We start from the raw sequence: 19,337 nt of genomic DNA on the forward strand, positions 1-19,337 counted from the left end.
GTCCTGATGATCATTATACCTTAGACTATATTTCCCAATCGCCTTATCTTTTCCTCTCCATCCTCCATCTCTTCACCCCTCCCAATCCCTTTTGCTATCCTACCTCTGTTTGCCCAGACATGCTCAATTCACTTATTCCTCAAAACACCCACTCTCACTACATTTACTACAGCTTATAATATTCTCTTTAAAGACTTTTGATTGTAATTGTTAATTATTTACTATGTAAGCCACATTGAGCCTGCAGTGTGTGGGAAAGCGTGCAACCTAAATGTGCTGTATCCATGTAACTTCCGAGTCATCCACTCCAAGTTTCAGGGTTTTACCATTATTTCTAAATTGCTGCTATATAGTTAACAAAATTACAACTGTCAGCATCATCTTTATAAAACTGTTCTGAAAATGACTACCATAAAACAAACTAATTAAAAAAAATTTTAATATAAAATGTAGCAAAACAGCCCCCGTCACAGAAGCTTAACATTTTCCAGCATCTAGGAACTTCTTAAGTAAGGGGGCATCCGTTCTGAGTGCATAGGTTAAAGTTCGTTTCTGGTAGTAGAGGGGATCAAGTTCAAGGTTGGCGATGACGTCAGAAAGGAGATGGGCCCTCTCTACAGCTGTGCCAGCAGCATCGAAACCCAGGGCAGTGAAGTGCACATGCAGGTGGTAATATGATGGCTGATAATGGACATAAACTCTCAGCTTGTTTCCAGACAGACCGTAGCGCTTCAGTATTGCTTCCTTGAAAAAAAGCCACAGATTTCTTTTAACAACTATATATTTAAAATATTAGCATACAATTGGCATCTGGAATTAGCCCATTCTTGAAGAGCTAATACTATGAGTGTATCACAGAATGGGAGGGGAAGGCACCTTAAGAATGGTAGAAGTAAAATGTCAGTTTGCAACATTGTTGCACTGCTGGTTTAAATGGCAGGGGGGGTCGGCGGCTGGGGGAGGCAGGCTAAACTGGTACCTCCCCACCTTGGGCTCTTGACCCCCCTCCCACTGAGGTCTGGCTACGCCCCTGGTTGATATCATGGCAAAGTGCTGCCTGCCATCTTTGTGATGCCAGTCTTTGATCATGAAAGAGTGCTCACCTGCACAGAGCGACAGGTGTGGCTCTGGTAACCTTGTTGGGCAGACTGGGTGGATTATGTGGGTCTGTATCCTGCTGTCATATACTTTGGGCCCGATATTCAGCCAGCAGCAATAAATCAGTGTTTTGGTGACTGCCACCAGCGTTAAACCTGGAAATTCAATGCCAGGTTAGGTCCGGACACCGGCATTGAATTTCTGGGTTTCCAGAGCAAGCTAATGCATAACCAGTTAAGGGGCCCTTTTACTAAGCCGTGTAAGCGTCTACATGCGCCCAATGCGTGCCAAAATGGAGTTACCACCCGCCTACCACGTGGCTCTTGCAGTAATTTCATTTTTGGCATGCATCCGATACATGCGTTTGAAAAATATTTTTATTTTCGGGCGGGCGTAATGGATACGTGCCAAGTGGCATTTGGCGCGCGTAGGTCAATACTGTACGCTTACCGCACAAGTCTTTACCGCTAGGTCAATGGCTGGTGGTAAGGCCTCAGACCCAAAATGGACGCGCAATTTTCATTTTGCTGCACATCCATTTTCTGCAAAAATGTAACAAAAGGCCTTTTTTTACAGGCGCGCTAAAAAAAATGGATTGGCGCATGCCCAAAACCCGCGCCTACCCTATCACAAGCCATTTTTCAACACGCCTTTGTAAAAGGACCCCTAAGTGCGATATTCAGCACTTACCTGGCTATGGATTACCACATAAAGATAGGACTGACTGTTATATGGTCCTATTTATGCAGGTAACCTGCCTGGTTAATCGCTGAACATAGGCACTTAACTGGTCAAGTAAAAATTCCACCTTCAGAACACCCCCAAAATAGCCGGTTTCAGTTTGGCGCTAACAAGTTATTTTCAGTGGCACTAACTGGTTAAGTGCTGCTAAAAATTAGCTTGTGGTACAAGCCTCATTTTCAGACATCCACATGCAGCTCTACCATGAGCTTTTCTGCATCAGCCCCTTAGATGTGCATTTGTTAGTGAACATTTGGTTTGTTAGTGTGTCTTAAAAAAATTATTAAATCAAAAACATATCAAATTAATGCATATTAATTTTGTATTAAAATCTGTGAAAACAAATAAATATCCAAAAACGGGGTAAAAATGCCAAACCAAGAACAAATCAAAAATTTTTCTCCATGCACATCCTTAGCAGAAAGTATTCAAGCTATTTTGTGTGGGACAAGAAAGGGGATCTAAGGCCTATCACAGAACACAGAAAATTCTTCTATTTACTTAAACCGAAATACTCGCCAGTGGAGTCTCTCCTAAAAGCCAAGAGTATTTGCAAATTATCAGAAAGATTCAGGGCAGCTATGGCTAACCCTCTCAACATCCAGGCTGTGAGGGAGAAGGACCTGATACTGAGATGCAACTGCATTCCATATTCAAGTGATTAATGTGGTATTTCCCAGTTTGACTGGTTTCCTTTTGGAAGCTATAAGAATCATAGTTCCCAGTCAGTCACTGCTTAAGTTTAAAGCAGGGGCATAGCCAGACTTCGGCAGGAGGGGGCACATTTTAGCCCCACCCGGTGCCGCCGCCCCCCCACCATTTTTGACCCATCCCACCACCACCACCTTTGCCCCCCAACCCTTTAGACCTCCACTTCCCACTGCTGCCAACCCTCCCAAGCCGCCGTCGGGTACCTTTGCTGGCGGGGGCCCCCAACCCGCACCAGTTGAAAGTCCTCTTCTCCGGCGCAGCCGCGTTGCTGATCTGCAAGGGCAGGCTTCCGTTTCTGCGAGTCTGACGTCCTGTAGGACTCACAGAAACAGAAGCCTGCTCTTGCAGATCATCAACGCAGCCGCACCAGAGAACAGGACTTCAGCTGGCGAGGGTTGGGGACCCCTGCCAGCAAAGGTACCCAACGGTGGCAGTGGGGGGCGGTCGAAGGGGTTGGCAGTGGGGGGGGGGGGCCAAGGCCAAATCCACAGGGGCCCATGCCCCCACGGAGCTACGCCTCTGGTTTAAAGAGTCTTCACTAAGGGCAGGATCAGAGGATATGCATATAGAAGAACCACTTTACAACATACGTGGCGTGGGAACTATGGCAGCAGTCTCTTTGTATGGAAATATATTACCTAAAATACAACAAATGGAGTCTGAGAAGACAAATGATTCTGAGATACGTTGCAGTCAGACTAAGGTGCACTGAACAATGATGAAAACTGTTTGGTTGAGTTTTGACACAGAAGAGATGCAGACTGCCTTAGGAATTGGCTTAGTGACCTTGGAGGGTGCTCTCCTATCAAATTAAAACAGCACAGCCTGGCTTGCCTCCTGTCTCATCTGTTTCTGTCCTATGTCTACATTTTGATTTGTCAGTACGTGACAGTAAACTCTGGTATACCCAATCAATTTCGGATATTTTGCAATCCCTTCATATGCATATTTCACTGATAAGGAAGAAGACAAAAAGGCACTCTGTCCAGAAACGTTTAACTGAAAAAGCATGCCTGCATGCCCTTTTCACCTCTCATTCTCTACAGTTTAGCTTCCAATTTTCCTCTGGTAACCTACTGCTGTGCTATTCATTCCCCTCCTTTATGTAGCTCTGGGCCTGATGCAGAAAAAATACCAGGCCAGCAACAAGTGTTTTTGACTGGGTCCAGCCAGATCTGTGAACAGTGCACAAAGGGGCGCTGTGGGCTTTTTAATGTTCCTGGCAGCAGAGAGAATCCTATGCTAATGTATTTAAATGAGCAGATCGGTATGTAAATGTGCATTACAAGCAATGCAGAGAAAGGAACGCCTATCTTTACCCATGAAATTTTTAGGGGAAGTTAGGAGCTGTCGCATGGCAGTGCCTTCTGGGAGAAGCAGTATTCTTCTTCCTTAGACTTTTGGTCTAGTCCGGGACTGAAAAGATGAAAGGAAGCTGTGGCTCTGAAGCGTGTTCCAGCTATCTCTATCAAGCCACTTGCCTCTTACCAATCCCTCTCTTCCTGTGGTTTTTAACCTTTTCGCTCTTCCTCCTCTTCTTGCTGCTGTGCCTCTCTGCAAGGGAATCCTCAGGTCCGGGAGGGGGGGGGGGGGAGGAGGGGATTTCTGATCCCTGCCTGCTTGCAGAGTGGTTCCCTGACACCAGCTCTCTGGCTGTATTGCTGCCAAGGGACAGATCTGGCTGCACGCCTTCAGCAGCTGCAGGAATTTTGAGCAGGGAGAGCAAGTGATGCTTCTTGGCACAAGAAAGACCAGCTGTGGCAGCAAACGGCAATTAAAAAAACAAAATTAAAACTACACACGGCTTTCATACATGAAGTTTGTATGCATGTATGAAAGCCGTGCGAGGCACACGCTGTTCTAAGCATGCGCAGAGTAACCAGGCACATGCATAGCTTAGCAACTGTCCAAGCTGCTCACTGGTTTTGCGAATAGCTTATCTGCATGCGACTTTTTCTGTGCAACGTTCGCAATTTCCACCTCGGTGGAAATAGTGATCGGTGCTTTACGGGGACTTTAGTGCATCTCCCCCTCTTAGTGTTATTTTTCAGTAATTTTCTGGATATTGTACATTCCCTTGATGTTTCTGATCAAAAGATGGTCTGTCAAATAAAAAGTAAATAGACAGATCTGATTCTGAATGTTAACAATTAGCAGTCAGAGAGAAAAGTTAAGAACGTTTCTCTCTCTGGCTGTTCACTGTGATTCTCATAGCTCCAGCTCGCCACCTACTATTACTGCCTGTGTTCAGTGCTAAAGGTGGGGGTGCTTCAACAAGGAACCAGTACTGGATTCATGTATCAGGGTAAGTCTCCTGCAATGCTGTACAACACACAAGACTGTAATTTTATTATCCCTTTTTATAGTAAAATAAAGAGTGCAGATTGGCTGTCAATCACTGACAGGGACCCAAAGAAAGATAATGAGCTTTATTGCTTGCACAAAGAAATCATAATTGTTTGCTTTTGTCTTTTTTATTGGAGATGCTGACAGAATTTGTATATTTCACCATAACAAAATATACTGAACACAGCCATGAGATGTCTTAAGCTGTTTTCTGCCTAGATATTCATCTGATTACTTGAATTGGTTGCCGAGAAGAAATTGTGGTAGTTCTACAACACTCCCATTTTACCTAGATAGAATTACCTAACTGGAATAGAACTGAGACACTTTCTTGTTCTAAGCAAATGTGAAGAGATCTACCATAGATGTGCCCCACTCATGAAAACTCATGTTTACTACGCTTGAGTCTAGGGACCACTTTTACTGCAGCCAACCTGAGTACTTCAAGAACACCCTGTCCTACCTGCAGCTATGTGGCTTTCAGTCAGCCCATGAGAGATGGCACAGCTCCTCATTCTGACAGTCACCCAATCCAGGAAACACAATCCTATTTCTTCCCGCTTGTTGATATATTATCAGGCCCAAAGTTGCTTACCTGTAAATTGCTGTAGGCAGCAGTCAAAATTTTTCAGCAACTTCTTACCTTCAAACATCTGTTTGTTCAGGTTGTCTTGAGGAGAGTGTGGTTAAAGAATTTCAAACCAACCCTTAGCTTGGAAGTCCCAAGACTTGATTGTCCATGGAGAAAACAAAATTGTAAATATAGTGTTCTCAGAGGATAACAGGATAAGAATCGCACATACTATTTCTCCTCACATTTGAGTTCGAAATTCTTTTCTCATAAGCTATAAGAAATGACAGAGGTGACCATGCAGTGTGTAGTTATGAAGGGACTGTTGCACCCAAGTAGGAAAGCCTTCTAGGCTTTTCTACGTAAGGTAGATTACATTCCATTTTCTTAGTACTGATTGGACAAATTTATCATCATGATATTAATCAGAATTTAAATAAGAAGAACTAAATAATAAGAGAAAAAAGTAAGCATTGAACTTCATTTAGCAGCTTAACATAATTCTTCACGGAAGACTTCAGATCCATTCCTTGACAAAGAGACTTGTGAAAAGCTACCTGGTCAGGCTCCTTCTAGCTTCCCTAAATAGAGAAAGTAGCCTTGTGACGCTGGGCTAATGAAGCTCACCCTGAAAAAAGAGAGATCCCATTGTAAGAGATGCATGTGGGTCTGAGCCCAAGGTACCACCTAGAGGTCCACTGCTGTGGAGCCTAGAAGCAGCAGAAAGGACCATTCTCAGGGTGGATGTAGAAACAGGAGATCTGGACACTGGGAAGGAAGACTGGAGTCCATGATGTCCAAGGCCATTTTCTTCTTTGGAGTGCAGGGGAGCACTCTAGTCTCTGAAGAAGGGGTGGGGGGAGGGGGTTAAACTAAATTACTTTTTAACTAATTTTCTTGTGTGGACATGACCCTCAATAACTAGATATCTGAATAAAGGAGGAACAAGAATCTCCTCGTGCAAAGGGAGGCCTTTACTGATGCACCCTTGATGGAAAGGTAACTTGGGCCCAATTTACTTTGCACAAAAATTAAATTGCCAAAGGGAATATTAATCTTAATAGCAACCAAACTATAGCTAATTTACCATTCTTAGCAAAGATTCTTGAAACAGTGATTCCTCAATAACACCATCATCATCTGGATAATTTCAGGTAGCTGGCTAATTTGTAATCCAGATTTTGATCACAGTATATTATTATTTGTTCCATTGTAGTGGACAACAGAATTAATATTTTTTCATCCCTAATAAAGAGATACATGAAAAGTCATGTCGGATAATGACTGAAGAGCAGCTGGCAAAGAATTTCCTGCTAGAGAAGCTAAAGGGTTATTGTTTTAGTTATTAATTGAAGCATGTTTTCAAAAACATTTATCCATGATTAAATTGATACAAGATTAAGATCTTAGAGATCCATAGACCTTGTTTGCTTTACATTTGCTCACTTTTTTATGCTTTGAAAAATATTGCTGATATGTGAATTGAAATAACTTTTTGATTTTTTTTTTGTTATAATTATGATTGAGATCCTAAAATAGTGTTAGGCATTATTTGAACTTTATGCATAATTATGCCATATTTAGCATGCAAATATTTTTAAATACATAAGCTTACTCATGCTTCTTCAAGACTTGGAAACTATGCCCTCAAGTCCAAGCCTCCTTCTCAAGAAAGCTGAAACAGGAATTCTTTTGAGTTCCACTGCTATATGCTCCATTTATAAGATGTCCTGCACTGCTAGAATGTGCAAAACCTCTACACCCTCTGACAGTGTCTGTGAAAACAGTGAGGTAATTGGTAGGGGATGAGAGATATTTTAGGACCCCTTACATTTTATCAATGTACAAAAGCCAAAGACACAGATCTGAAAGTCATATCTCTGTTACTGCCTTTTGCAGAGACTGCCGGCATAGCTATGATCTCACCTGCCCTTCCTGTAGGATATTTCTCAACAAGGGGAGCTGCTCAGCTGTTAGATCTCTCAGAGACTTCAGTCCATGACGCTGGCAAATGGCAATGAGATACAGATCATCCTTCTGCAATGACGAAAGATGCATGGTTAATTTTCAATTGCAGAACAAATGTACAGTTATACTCCATTCAACTCTGAAGTATTCCCCTTATTTATTAATAAGAATTGCATTTGTCAATAACATTCATAAGAACATAAGAACAGCATTATTGGGTCAAACCAATGTATCCTGTTTGCAACAGTGGCCAATCCAGGTCACAAATACCTGGCAGAAACCCCAATATTGATCCCTTCTAATTTAATTATTTTATCATATCATTATTGAACATTATATCTTATCCTGCTCTCTCTTATATGTTATGTATTATCATTTTATTTACCTGTTGTTCTTGCACATTAATTGTAACAATATGCTGAACCTCTTACTCTGTTAATTGTGATGCCATTGCAACATAATGTAAGCCACAATGAGCCTGCAAATAGGTGGGAAAATGTGGGATACAAATGCAGCAAAATAAATAAATAAACAGTAGCAACATTCCATGCTGCCAATCCCGCAGCAAACAGTGGCTTCCTTTTGTCTCACTAGCAGTCTATGAACTTTTCCAAAACTTTTTAAAACCCAGATATGCTAACCACTGTTACCACATCCTCCAGCAATGAGCTCCAGAGATTAACTATTTGTTGAGTGAAAAAATATTTCCTCCTATTTGTTTTAAAACTATTTCCATGTAACTTGATTAAGTGTCCCCTGGTCGTTGTACTTTTTAAAAGAGTACAAATCGATTCACTTCTACTCGTTCTACACCACTCAGGATTTTATAGACCTCAATCATATCTCCTCTCAGCCATCTTTTTCCAAGATAAAGAGCCCTATTCTCTTTAGCCTTTCCTCATATGAGAGTTCCTTCTCCTTTATCATATTGGTCGCTCTTCTTTGAACCTTTTCTAATTCCGCTATATCTTTTCTGAGATATGGCAACCAGAACTGAATGAAAATACTCAAGGTGATGTCACACCATGGAACGATAGAGGCATTACAGTATTCTTGGTCTTATTTTCCATCCCTTTCCTAACAATTCCTGGCATCCTTTTTGCTTTCTTGTCCACTGCTACACCAAGCAGATTTCAGAATATTGTCTACAAAACCTATATCTTTTCCTTGGGTGTTGACCCCCAAGGTGGACCCCAGAATCAGGTAACCACGATTCGGATTATTCTTCCCAATGTGCATCACTTTGCATTTATCTACATTAAATCTCATCTGCCATTTGATTGCCTGGTCTTCCAATTTCCTAAGGGTCTTTCTGCAATTTTTCAGTCCACATGTTTTAACAACCTTGATTAGTTTTATGTCATATGCAAATTTAATCACCTCACTCGTCGTTCCAATTTTCAGATCATTTATAAATATGTTAAATAGCACCGATCCCAGTACAGATCCCTGCGGCACTCCACCATTTACCCTCCTCACTGAGAGAAATGGCCATTTAACCCTATCCTCTATTTTCTGTCCAATAACCAATTCCTAATCCACATCAGATTTTAAGTTTATCAAATGCTGAATTTTATTTTTACTAAGTGTTTCGCTACAACCACACAAGGCGAATAATTTATAAATACATTTTCATGCATATATGCCAACTCAAATTACTCTATATGTAAATGTATGCATGATGGCAAGATCACATGTACTTGTATGCCACATCTGTGCCACAATATATGTGTGCACTTTACAAACTACATACAACATATATACAGTCTCCAGAGCAGGTGCAGATACACAGGTCCACTTTGTCCGTGACTGCTGCTAAATTTGTACTAGGATTTTATAAAAACACAGGAGGTGCCTATGTCTTTGTAAAATACCCTCGAGAGAGGCACTTTTTTAGCCTTTTAACCTAGGTTAACATTTTTATCAATCTCACACACCCCTCCTCCTGTCATTCACCAATCATACCAACATCTCTTCTAGGTTGAGAATTAGACTCATGTCACTGCCATTTCACAAAATAAGTTTTCTTTAGATGCTCCTTGACAAAAATCAATACATTCTAAAAACCCTCCCATGCACACTGACAGCTGATACTTTTTTGTAGTTGAACTTGATAACCAGTCTATTTGCATCCACACTGACATATGTTGAAACCACAATTTAAAAGGATTTAAAAGAAAAACATTAGGCAAGGGCTATTCCATGGTGAACACCGACATGCATATGACCTAGCTTTGATTTCCAGCTCAGGTTTTCCATCCCCTACACTGACTGGGGATGTTGCAAAGGCAATGTTCACAGCCCTTTGGGGAGGAGGGATGCTGAAGTCATTGTGCAGCGACACCACCTATAGCCAGACTTAGATGCCCGTGATGTTTGAGCTAGGAATGTTTACAAGTGAAAAGGGAAAAATATCTCTTGATAGCTGTAAATGAAAGCTCATGACAACAGACCCTAATCCCAGTTTCAACTGAATGTGAAGACCAAAAGAGCTAGAAGACATTAGATGGTGATGTGGTCCAGCTGCAATGCTTTGTAAAGTCTTCAAATCCTTCTAGATTTTTCACACTTTACTATCTAGAAAACAATTCAAAATGCATGAAAGTAGAAATCTGTTTTACTCATCCGCATGACATACCCTATGCTTTCAACCTGAACAAACTGTAGAAATATTTGAAAAGTACTTAAGAAATAGTCACAATTGTGTAAGTCTTCACACCATTTGTCATAGTAAGCCAAACTAGTTCCAAACATTAGAGCCCCTGAGTATTTACGCAGTTTTTTTGTGCAAACGGAAAAAGGGATTTTAAGGTTTGTGACACCAAACGGCAAACCTTCTCAACTTAAAACCATTAAGACCATCTCTTAGAGTCTCTCCTAGAAATTATAATTTCAGGCAAATTCAGGGCAGCCAAAAATTACTCTCTCAACATCCAAGTTATACGCGAGAGGAACCTGATGCTGGGGTGCAATATTGTCCCAAGCCTGTATCGTCAATTGCCCAGACCAGTGGATGCTCTTATGTAGGGCTACCATACATCCGGTTTTACCTGGACATGTCCTCTTTTTGATGACACAGCCGGGCATGTTTTGCCAGAATTCGTGTGGAAAATACTGAGCCTGATGCTCAGCTGGGGTGGCCAGCATTTAAAATTAAGCACACGAACTAAATTTATGCTAGTACAAAACAAACAAAAAAAGCTTATTAAAATTTGAGTCATGGAGGGGAGGAGTCAAGATGGCGGCTCGTGCTTGAGGCTCCGCGGTCGCATAAGCTGATATTCTGTTTTTAGTTACCTTGTTTCAATGTGCCGCATACAAAGACGAAGGGGGCAGTGAAGGGTATACCACCGTCGGCCCAATCACTGCCCCCGGGTCAGCAAACGCTCCTGCGGTTTGCCACAAGCACCCCAGCAAGTACTGGCGAGAGGGATCCTGTTGTTGGACTCGTCGGAGGAGCGGCGTCTCCACTTGTGACAGAGACGTCATTGTCCCCGCCAGATCTTAATCCACCGCTTTGCCCTGCAGCCCTTCGGATGAGCGAGGAGGACTCGATGGGACCAGAAGTCGGTAACCAAAGGGCCTTAGACGGAGGAGCTCTACCCCAGGATGCAGATGGTGTGATCTCAGAACCTTTGGTTCCCCAAGCAGTGACTCTACATAATATCTGGGCAGCTATTCAGCAATTAACAACTGCGATCACAAAAACTTCTCAGGATACAGCTTTGCTGGTAAACAAGTTTGATTCTTTAACATTAGCCCTTGAAACTGTTAGGACTGAATTATCTAGTCAAAAGTCTGAAATATTATCGTTAAAAACTGTAATGGACACCCTGATAAAGGATAAAATGAAAGTTTCCTCAAAATTAGAACACCTGGAAAATTATAACAGAAGATTAAATTTGAGGCTTTTGAATTTCCCCTTTTCAATTGGAATAACTCCAATAGATTTTCTTAAAAAGTATCTATTAGAAGTCTTGGCTTATCCTCACTCTGCAATTCCACCTATTAATAAAATTTACTATTTGCCTGATAAACTCTCCAAAGCGAATCCAGTTGAAAATAATCCAGCTTCAGAAAGAAATCTTCAGGATATTTCAGCGTTTCTAGAAGAATCTATTTCAGAAATAACTACTCAAAAGACATTATTGATATCCTTTGTTTTTGAGCAGGATTTGAAAGCGTTGTTAAGACTTTATTTTAAAAACGCACATAAACTTTTTCATGGCCAAAAAATTTGGATTTTTCCAGACGTCATTAGAACTACTCAGGATCGCAGGAGAGCTTTTCTCGTATATAGAGAGAAGGTTAAAGCTATGGGGGCTACTTTTTTGTTAACTTACCCGTGCAAATGCTGTATCAAATACATCTTTTTTGAACCAGACCAGCTGAAACTGTTTATAGCAAAAAATTGACCAAGTAATGTATAGAGAGTATTAAGAAAGTGAAATTATGCTGGGAGATTAAGAGTCAGGCCATTTACTAATCTTTTTGAATTCTTTAGTTTTTGTCTCCTATAATTGCATTTCTCTTCCCCTCTAATTAGTTGTGGTCTAAGAAAGCAAATTAAGTTCTATAGTTATTTTTCTTTTGAGGAAATGCTAAATACTATTTTTTTTCTTTAGAGTAACTTTACTTGTTGTGGTATAGCAACCCATGTAAAAAATGTACTGCTGTGTTACCATTTATAAGTATATCTTGTAAATTTTGAAAAATAAAGAAATAAACAAACAAACAAACACAATACGAGTCATGGAGAAACAGAAGCCAAAGAGAACAGGAATATTTATATACACTTCATCAAACCATATAGTTCTGCAGTAAACACCTGTTTTTGGTCCCATTTGAAATCTGGAATGAGGATAAAGCCATTGGTAGGGTCTGAGTTTTCATAAATTATTCGATCAGCTTCGGCTTTTTTCTCCAGAATATTGTACACCCACTGCAAAAGATAATAAAGAAGGAATGGAATCAGTATATTACACACATTTCAAGAACAGAAAAAGGAAATGCTGGAGCTGGGATATTATGCACCTACTGCACGATGAGACAATAGGAAAAATGAAGACAGAATATTATAGACCCATTCCAAGAGGAACACTTAGGAGTACAGACACAAGGTAGCAATTCAATAAGTGGGTCCCTCATTATAGGCATCCTGATGCCACGTGGTGAAAGCCTATTTTGTAACAGCATCTGGACACCCAGATTCCATTACAGAATACTACCATAACCTGGTTTCCGTGTACCTTGCATGTAGCTGCTCACAGTTTTACCGGTCATAGATATGGCATAACTGCAGTTGCTTAAATGTGGCAAAAGTCAGATATGCATGTAACTGGGAGCCACACCCAAGAGTACTTCTCCCTTGCACTTATGTGCTAAATAGCATCTATGTATGACAATATAGAATAATGCTTAGTGCTACTTTTTTGAGCATATATTTGCACAAAAGGGAACCTAACCACTGGTGCCTAATTACAGAATTGCCCTTAAAGTGTTCAAGCAAGCCTACCCAAATGACCCAGGTTAATCCTATGAACTCATCTACCCATTACATATCCAGGAGAAAACGACATTGACCTAGACTACTTCTACCACCTAACTTCCCTATGCTTATCCCATGTCTCACCACCCTCCGCCTCCTCTACCCCTCCTCCAATGCTCACTTCTCTCCTACTCCCTTCTCTACCTATTTCTTTTATTATTCTACTATACTTAACTTATATTTCTTCATCAAAACTCTGTAATTCCTGTTACTATGTAAGCCGCATTGAACCTGCTTTGAGTGGGAAAGCGCGGGGTATAAATGTAATAGATAAATAAATAAATAAATAAAGTGGGTAATTGTAAAACAGAGCACCTACTATAGGTGCTGGCTATGGTGCCTATTTTAAGTTTAATCTCTAAAAGTAGGCACCTTCTTTCCTTTTCAGAATACTAGCACATAGCAGAGAACATGCATACATCTAGACATGACCTAAACGTAAACATGAACATATGTAAATTACAGTACTCTGTAACTTATGCACATACATGCGTGGTCCACCCAAACTCTACCCATGTACATGCCCACTGGCAAAGTATGCACAATGATCAGAGAGGTCACGCCAGCACAAACGCAGTGCATACCACAAAGATGCAGTCAGCCAAAAAAAAGAGAGAGAGGATATAGAGACAAATTTTACTGATAATCCAGGTACGGCTCATATTTCAGTAAAATTGCCTGCATCAGGATCTTTCAATATTGTCACTATAAAACTTGCCTTCTTGATACTGCTACTAATATACGTCTTTCTTATCAGAAACTGTATGTACCACAACAGAATGCCACAAACAACAGACTGGAATGTATAGAACATGGCTGACAGCATTCTATAAGAGGTCATTTAAATGCGTAAGTACCCATTTACAAGCATAAATGACTAGAAAAATGCTATCCACGTGCATTCTAGACACCCATAACTAGATGGCTCCTTATAGAATTACCTCCAAAATGAGCAAATCCTTTGGATCTGGATTGGGGCATTTTTTACTTCAATACTTGTCTTTCAAAATAAATTCAAAGTGAGTTATAGTCAAGTACAGACCAGTGTGCTGCAGCTACCAAAAGAGTGAGAAAAACATGCAGAGCACAGTTCATGGAATTTTCCAATCCCTCTGTATGTAAATACCATGTGTGTGTATGTTTTGCTGTGTTTCTGCGTCTTTGATCAGGAGAGGAGATGATAGGGGAACACAGTATGAAAGATGTAAATTCCTTAATCACTACTTTACACTGAATCAGTGTATGTACTGTATACTGCAGGTGTTAGAACTGTATTGGGGCACCTTTTGGAGGGGGGGTTCATTTCTTTTCTGCTCCCCAACACAAGCAAAACCTTCCTCCAGATCATTGCCTTCCAGTCCTCTGCCTCTACTGCTTGCCCACTGGCTGGATCCTACCTCAGGGGCCGAGGCATTAAAGTAACCTGAAGCAACCGCCCGCTATTTCCACCCCGGTAAAAATTACCAAGGTGGGAACAGTGAGCAATTCATTAAACAAACTGCATGCAAATGAGCTGCAGACTTTTAGCGTGCAGCTTGGTAAGAAAAGCAGCAGGGCATGCGTATAGCAGTCAAAAAGTAAGCGTGACTGCTGTGCGCATACCCTGAACAACATGGACATGGCTCCAAGGTACACAAAAAAATATTGTGAAGAGAGGAATTCTCAAGAAAAGAGCCACAAGCCCCTACCTGATCAGCCTTGGCTGCAGCCATTCCCTGTATGAAAGCCGTGTGAAATAACCTAAGGAAATACTTCTTTATGGAAAGGGTGGTGAATTTGTGGAGCTGGTGGAGACAAAAATTGTATCCAAATTCAAGAAAGCTTGGGACAAGTACATAGGATCTCTAAGGGAGTGAAAGGGAAAGTAGATGGCATGGATGGGCAGACTCTAGGACATTTGGTCTTTATTTGCCTTTATATTTTTCTAGGTAATGGTGTGAAGAATCATTCTCTTTTAGTCTATAAGAATGAAAAAAATTCCCCAAATATGCTTCCTTTTCTTTGCAATTTACACACCGAGTCTTCTTTGTACCCCACTAAGAGCTCACAAATCTTTCCAGAAGGCAAGATCATCTCATGGACTTCACTATCTGTTGTGGGAAAACAAGATCCTACACAAATAAGATCGGCAGAAGCAAATGACAAGATAATTCTCTGAAATCATCACCCTGATTCTTCATATTTGCTCCATTTGAGTATCACCACCTTTCTTCTGTTTACTTAATTGTTGATTTTCTGGAGGGCTTTCCCCAATTATTTATCTAGTTATATTTTGCTGACAGGATAAGTTACCTGTATGCTGAAACTCTGGGTCTGGAGGAATGGCAAGGTGATGTTCCTGTAGTCTTCTCCAGTCTCCTGAACGAGGTAAACATCTTGGCTCTGATATTTTTGAATGTGTTTTTCTGTTGCAGGATACACAATGGTGGTTTTTATCTCTGAAATAAAAAGAAGTTTATGGTTTTCTAGCCTGACTGATATGATAAATCTCCTTTATATTATTACACAGAAAAAAATATTCCATATTAAAAACAAAGTCCATATAAAATCAGATCAGTACATGGGTAATAAAAAAAAACATAGCTGCAGCCAGAACAAAGCCAGAAGAATATGGGATCAAAGATAAGCAAGCAAAGAAAAGTTTGAAAGAAGAAGAAACGGCACGTACGTTAAAAGGAGAGCTCTAGATGGAGCTTCAAGCAAGGAAGCTCTGTCCCTAAAGCTCACACCGAGGTCTAGAAGGGGAAGTAGAAGAGGAAGAGAAAGGGCAAAGACAGTAGTACTGGCTATGGCCCAAACAGAAAAGAGCTCAGATACCTCTGCCAGAGATAGACTAGATATATGAAATCATGAGTCTCTGGGTGCAAAAGGTGATGAAAGCAGAACCCTTTGCTCCTGATGACTGAGCCTACAAGATGGGGAAGACTAGGAGCAGGGTCCCAGACCAAGAATCATATTCCCAGAAAAAGTGAGCCAATCCATCTGAGAGCACCAGAGGGTAACATATAATAGCAGAATATAAACATTCCACAAAGCTAAAATAAATCAAGTGAAATTCAAAGTATGTTTGATTTGAAATCAATAAAGATAGCACATAAGCTTTATTTCCTATTTTGGGAGAAAAAAATTGGGAAGAAAGGATTTTTTTTTTTACACTCTTTCTAAACTCTCAAGTGCCATTTTCCCCCCTTACCTGAGCATTAATTTTTTTTTAATGTTCTGTATTTACGCAATTTACAAACAATTCAAAGAAGATGAAACAAAAATGAAACATACATGATCATGGGGAAACACCCCCCCCCCCCAAAAAAAAACCCCAAAAACTGAGAACATACACGGAAACTCTCCAATGCATAAAAAGGAAAAATCAAAAACTAAAAGATGACAATTTCCTGTAACAGCCCTCATACTAACAAGAGAGAAATCAAATAAGTAAATTAAGGAACCAAAATAAATAAAATTAAATAATCCTTTACTAAGCTGCAGCAGACACACCAAAAGGCACTGCTGCAGAATGTGCTGAGGCGTCCCCTGGTAGTGTACTTATCGCCACGCGCTAATCCCGTGCCAAAGAATGGTTTCTATTTTTTGGCATGGGAGGCGTGTCTAAGGGCAGAGAGTAGGCGTGTCCTGTGCTAATCAGGTAGTGTGGGTACATTGCCTCACGCTGTCTGATAAGTGTGGGAGCCCTTACCGCTCAGGGCTGCCAAGGGGGAGGGGGCAAAATTCCCTGGGCACGGCTTCCAAGGGGGGTCCAGTGCCAGGGATTTTTTCTCTCTCTCTCCTGCTGCTGACGAGCCCCAAGTGATCGCGTCCCGACAGGAGCAGGACAGAGAACTCCAGCACCAGACCCCCCTCATGCGCTGCTCTTCACTCGCCTCTACCATACTGCTGAGCAGCTGCTTTTCACCTCAGGCGCATGCTTGGTTTTGAATGCGAGCATGAGCAACAAGACAAAAAAAAAGCAGCCGCAGGGGCAGGGCAGGCATGGAGTAAGGAGCACTGCTGGATTCTTCCACTGGCAGGGCCTTGGGATCCCTGCCAACCCCAAGGTATCTCAGTTGCAGCAGCAATTCTGGGGGGAGGGGGCGACGGCGGCAGCAGCCATGGCCCTGCCCCTGGCCTGGCTAAGTCTCTCGGTGGACCTGTTACCGCTTAGTAAATAGGTGGCAGTAAGGGCTCCTGCAGTAATGGCTATGCCAGTGGTTCCCAAACCTGGTCCTGGCGGCTCCCCTGCTAGTCAGGTTTTCAGGATATCCACAATAAATAAGGTCTGTTGTAAAGAATTCCCTATCCCTTTATTTCATTGTCTTTTGTTAATTCCACAGTTAAAATTTCTTCAAGAATCAGTTTTCTTATAGGTTGTTATGTGTATTACCAAGTATCATCTGTTACCAGAACCAAATTAATCCACTGGCAAATTTTGAACATTCTTCATGTTTAGGGAAACCCTGTGAGATATGCTCAGGACTCAGGAGCTTAAGAATGCTAGCTGTGTGGCTTTTCTCAGAAGTCAGTACAATTTTACATTAATGTCCAGAAGGTAGAAGGGTAGGTATTACATCTGGACATTCTTCTGAGAAGCTCTGAAAGAAGAGGACATTTCTCTACGTAAGTGAACATTTTTTGTAATCTGTGCTTTGGTGATTTAAAAGGTTTGGATTTAAAAGAGGAAAGGTAGGTTTAGTGATAAAGATGAAATTAGGCCTTACCTGCTAATTTTCTTTCCTCTAGATCCTCCAGACCGTTCAAGACGTTTGGGTTATGCACTCCTACCAGCAGAGAGAGACTGAGAACACTAAAACTTCTTATACAAGTAGCCTGTGCACACCTTCTACTAACCAGTAAAACAGTAACAAAGCAGAGGAACAAAACACCTCCACCTAAACAAAACCACTGAATCCACACTCAGATCTCCTCCCTTTAAGACGGGGGAATTCAACTGCAGATGGGCACGAACGGTACCACAAACTGCCCTTAGTAAAACTCCAGGACCCAAATCACAGGAGCTACTAGAAATATCAGCAACTGAAGTCTAAAGAAAATATCATACTGAACTGTCCGATACACTGGGTGGGCTCTTGAACGGTCTGGAGGATTGCTGAGGAAGGTGAAATTAGGCCTTACCTGCTAATTTTCTTTCCTCTAGATCCTCCAGACCGTTCAAGACGCTTGGGACGTACCAAAGCAGTAAAACACATCTAAGGGTGGGACCTGTGAAGCCCAGAGGACAGAACTGCAGCTCCAAAACTGGCATCCTCCCTTGCCTGTACATCCACTCTGTAATGTTTGACAAAAATGCAGGAAGGACCACACCGCCGCTCTACAAATGTCCACCTGTGGAACAAAACTACTCTCTGCCCAAGATGCCGCCATCCCCCTAGTGGAATGTGCCTTGAGCCCCACCAGCACCATACGGCCATGCAATATGTAAGCCGAAGAGACGGCATCCTTCAACCACCAAGCTATAAATGCCTTAGAAGCAGCCGCTCCCTTCTTGGGCCCCCCATGAAGGACAAATAACCTGTCCGAAGACCTGAATTCCTCCGACCTGCGCAAGTAAACCTTCAACACTCTGCGCACATCCAATTTCGCCAAACGACGCTGAGAAGCATCCCCCGTCCGGTCCCCCAAGACCGGCAATGAAATCACCTGATTGACATGAAAGGAGGATACCACCTTAGGCAAAAACGAAGGGACTGGACGCAGCAAAACCTTTTCCTTAGAAAACCACAGAAACGGAGGCCTACATGACAGAACCTGAAGTTCCGAAATCCTGCGAGCCGACGATATTGCTACCAAAAAGACCACCTTCATAGTAAGGTCTTTTATTGAGCAAGACTCCAAGGGCTCAAAAGGAGAACCCGTCAAAGAGTCAAGAACGATATTAAGATCCCACTGAGGAACCACCGCCCGCTGAGGAGGACAAAGCAACTTCACCCCCCTCAAAAAACGGACCACATCCGGGGAAGACGCAACCAACCTGCCCTGCACCTTACCCCGAAAACACGCCAAAGCAGCCAGCTGCACCTTCAAAGATGACAATGAAAGGCCTTTCTCAAAACCATCCTGCAAGAAATCTAAAATGCACAACACAGAAGCTGTCGAAGGGACACACGCCCAGTCCCCACACCAATCTTCAAATATGCGCCACACATGCACATAGGCCAAAGACGTCGAACGTTTGCGAGACTGCAGCATCGTCTGAATCACCTGAGGAGAAAACCCTTTCCTTCTCAACCGTTCCCTCTCAAGGGCCACACCGTAAGAGAGAACCGAGCCGGATCTGGCATGACAATTGGACCTTGACACAACAGCACCGAGCCCCCCAGCCACAGAGGCTCACCTTCTAAC

General features: G+C 41.9%; 1 protein-coding gene across 1 annotated transcript in view; it reads right to left on the reverse strand.

Annotated features, from left to right (window-relative positions):
• Positions 1 to 429: 429 nt before the first annotated feature.
• Positions 430 to 19,337, reverse strand: part of DCPS (decapping enzyme, scavenger) — a 40,727-nt gene continuing 21,819 nt past the window's right edge. Inside the window, exons 3-6 of the mRNA XM_030221535.1 lie at positions 15,276 to 15,421; positions 12,264 to 12,377; positions 7,394 to 7,504; positions 430 to 744 (exon numbers count right to left, since the gene is read on the reverse strand). Coding sequence (XP_030077395.1) covers positions 478 to 744; positions 7,394 to 7,504; positions 12,264 to 12,377; positions 15,276 to 15,421 — 638 coding nt within the window. The 3' untranslated portion in view covers positions 430 to 477. The remainder of the gene's footprint in view (positions 745 to 7,393; positions 7,505 to 12,263; positions 12,378 to 15,275; positions 15,422 to 19,337) is intronic.

This window comes from Microcaecilia unicolor, chromosome 12, assembly GCF_901765095.1.
Source record: "Microcaecilia unicolor chromosome 12, aMicUni1.1, whole genome shotgun sequence".
Lineage (NCBI taxonomy): Eukaryota > Metazoa > Chordata > Amphibia > Gymnophiona > Siphonopidae > Microcaecilia > Microcaecilia unicolor.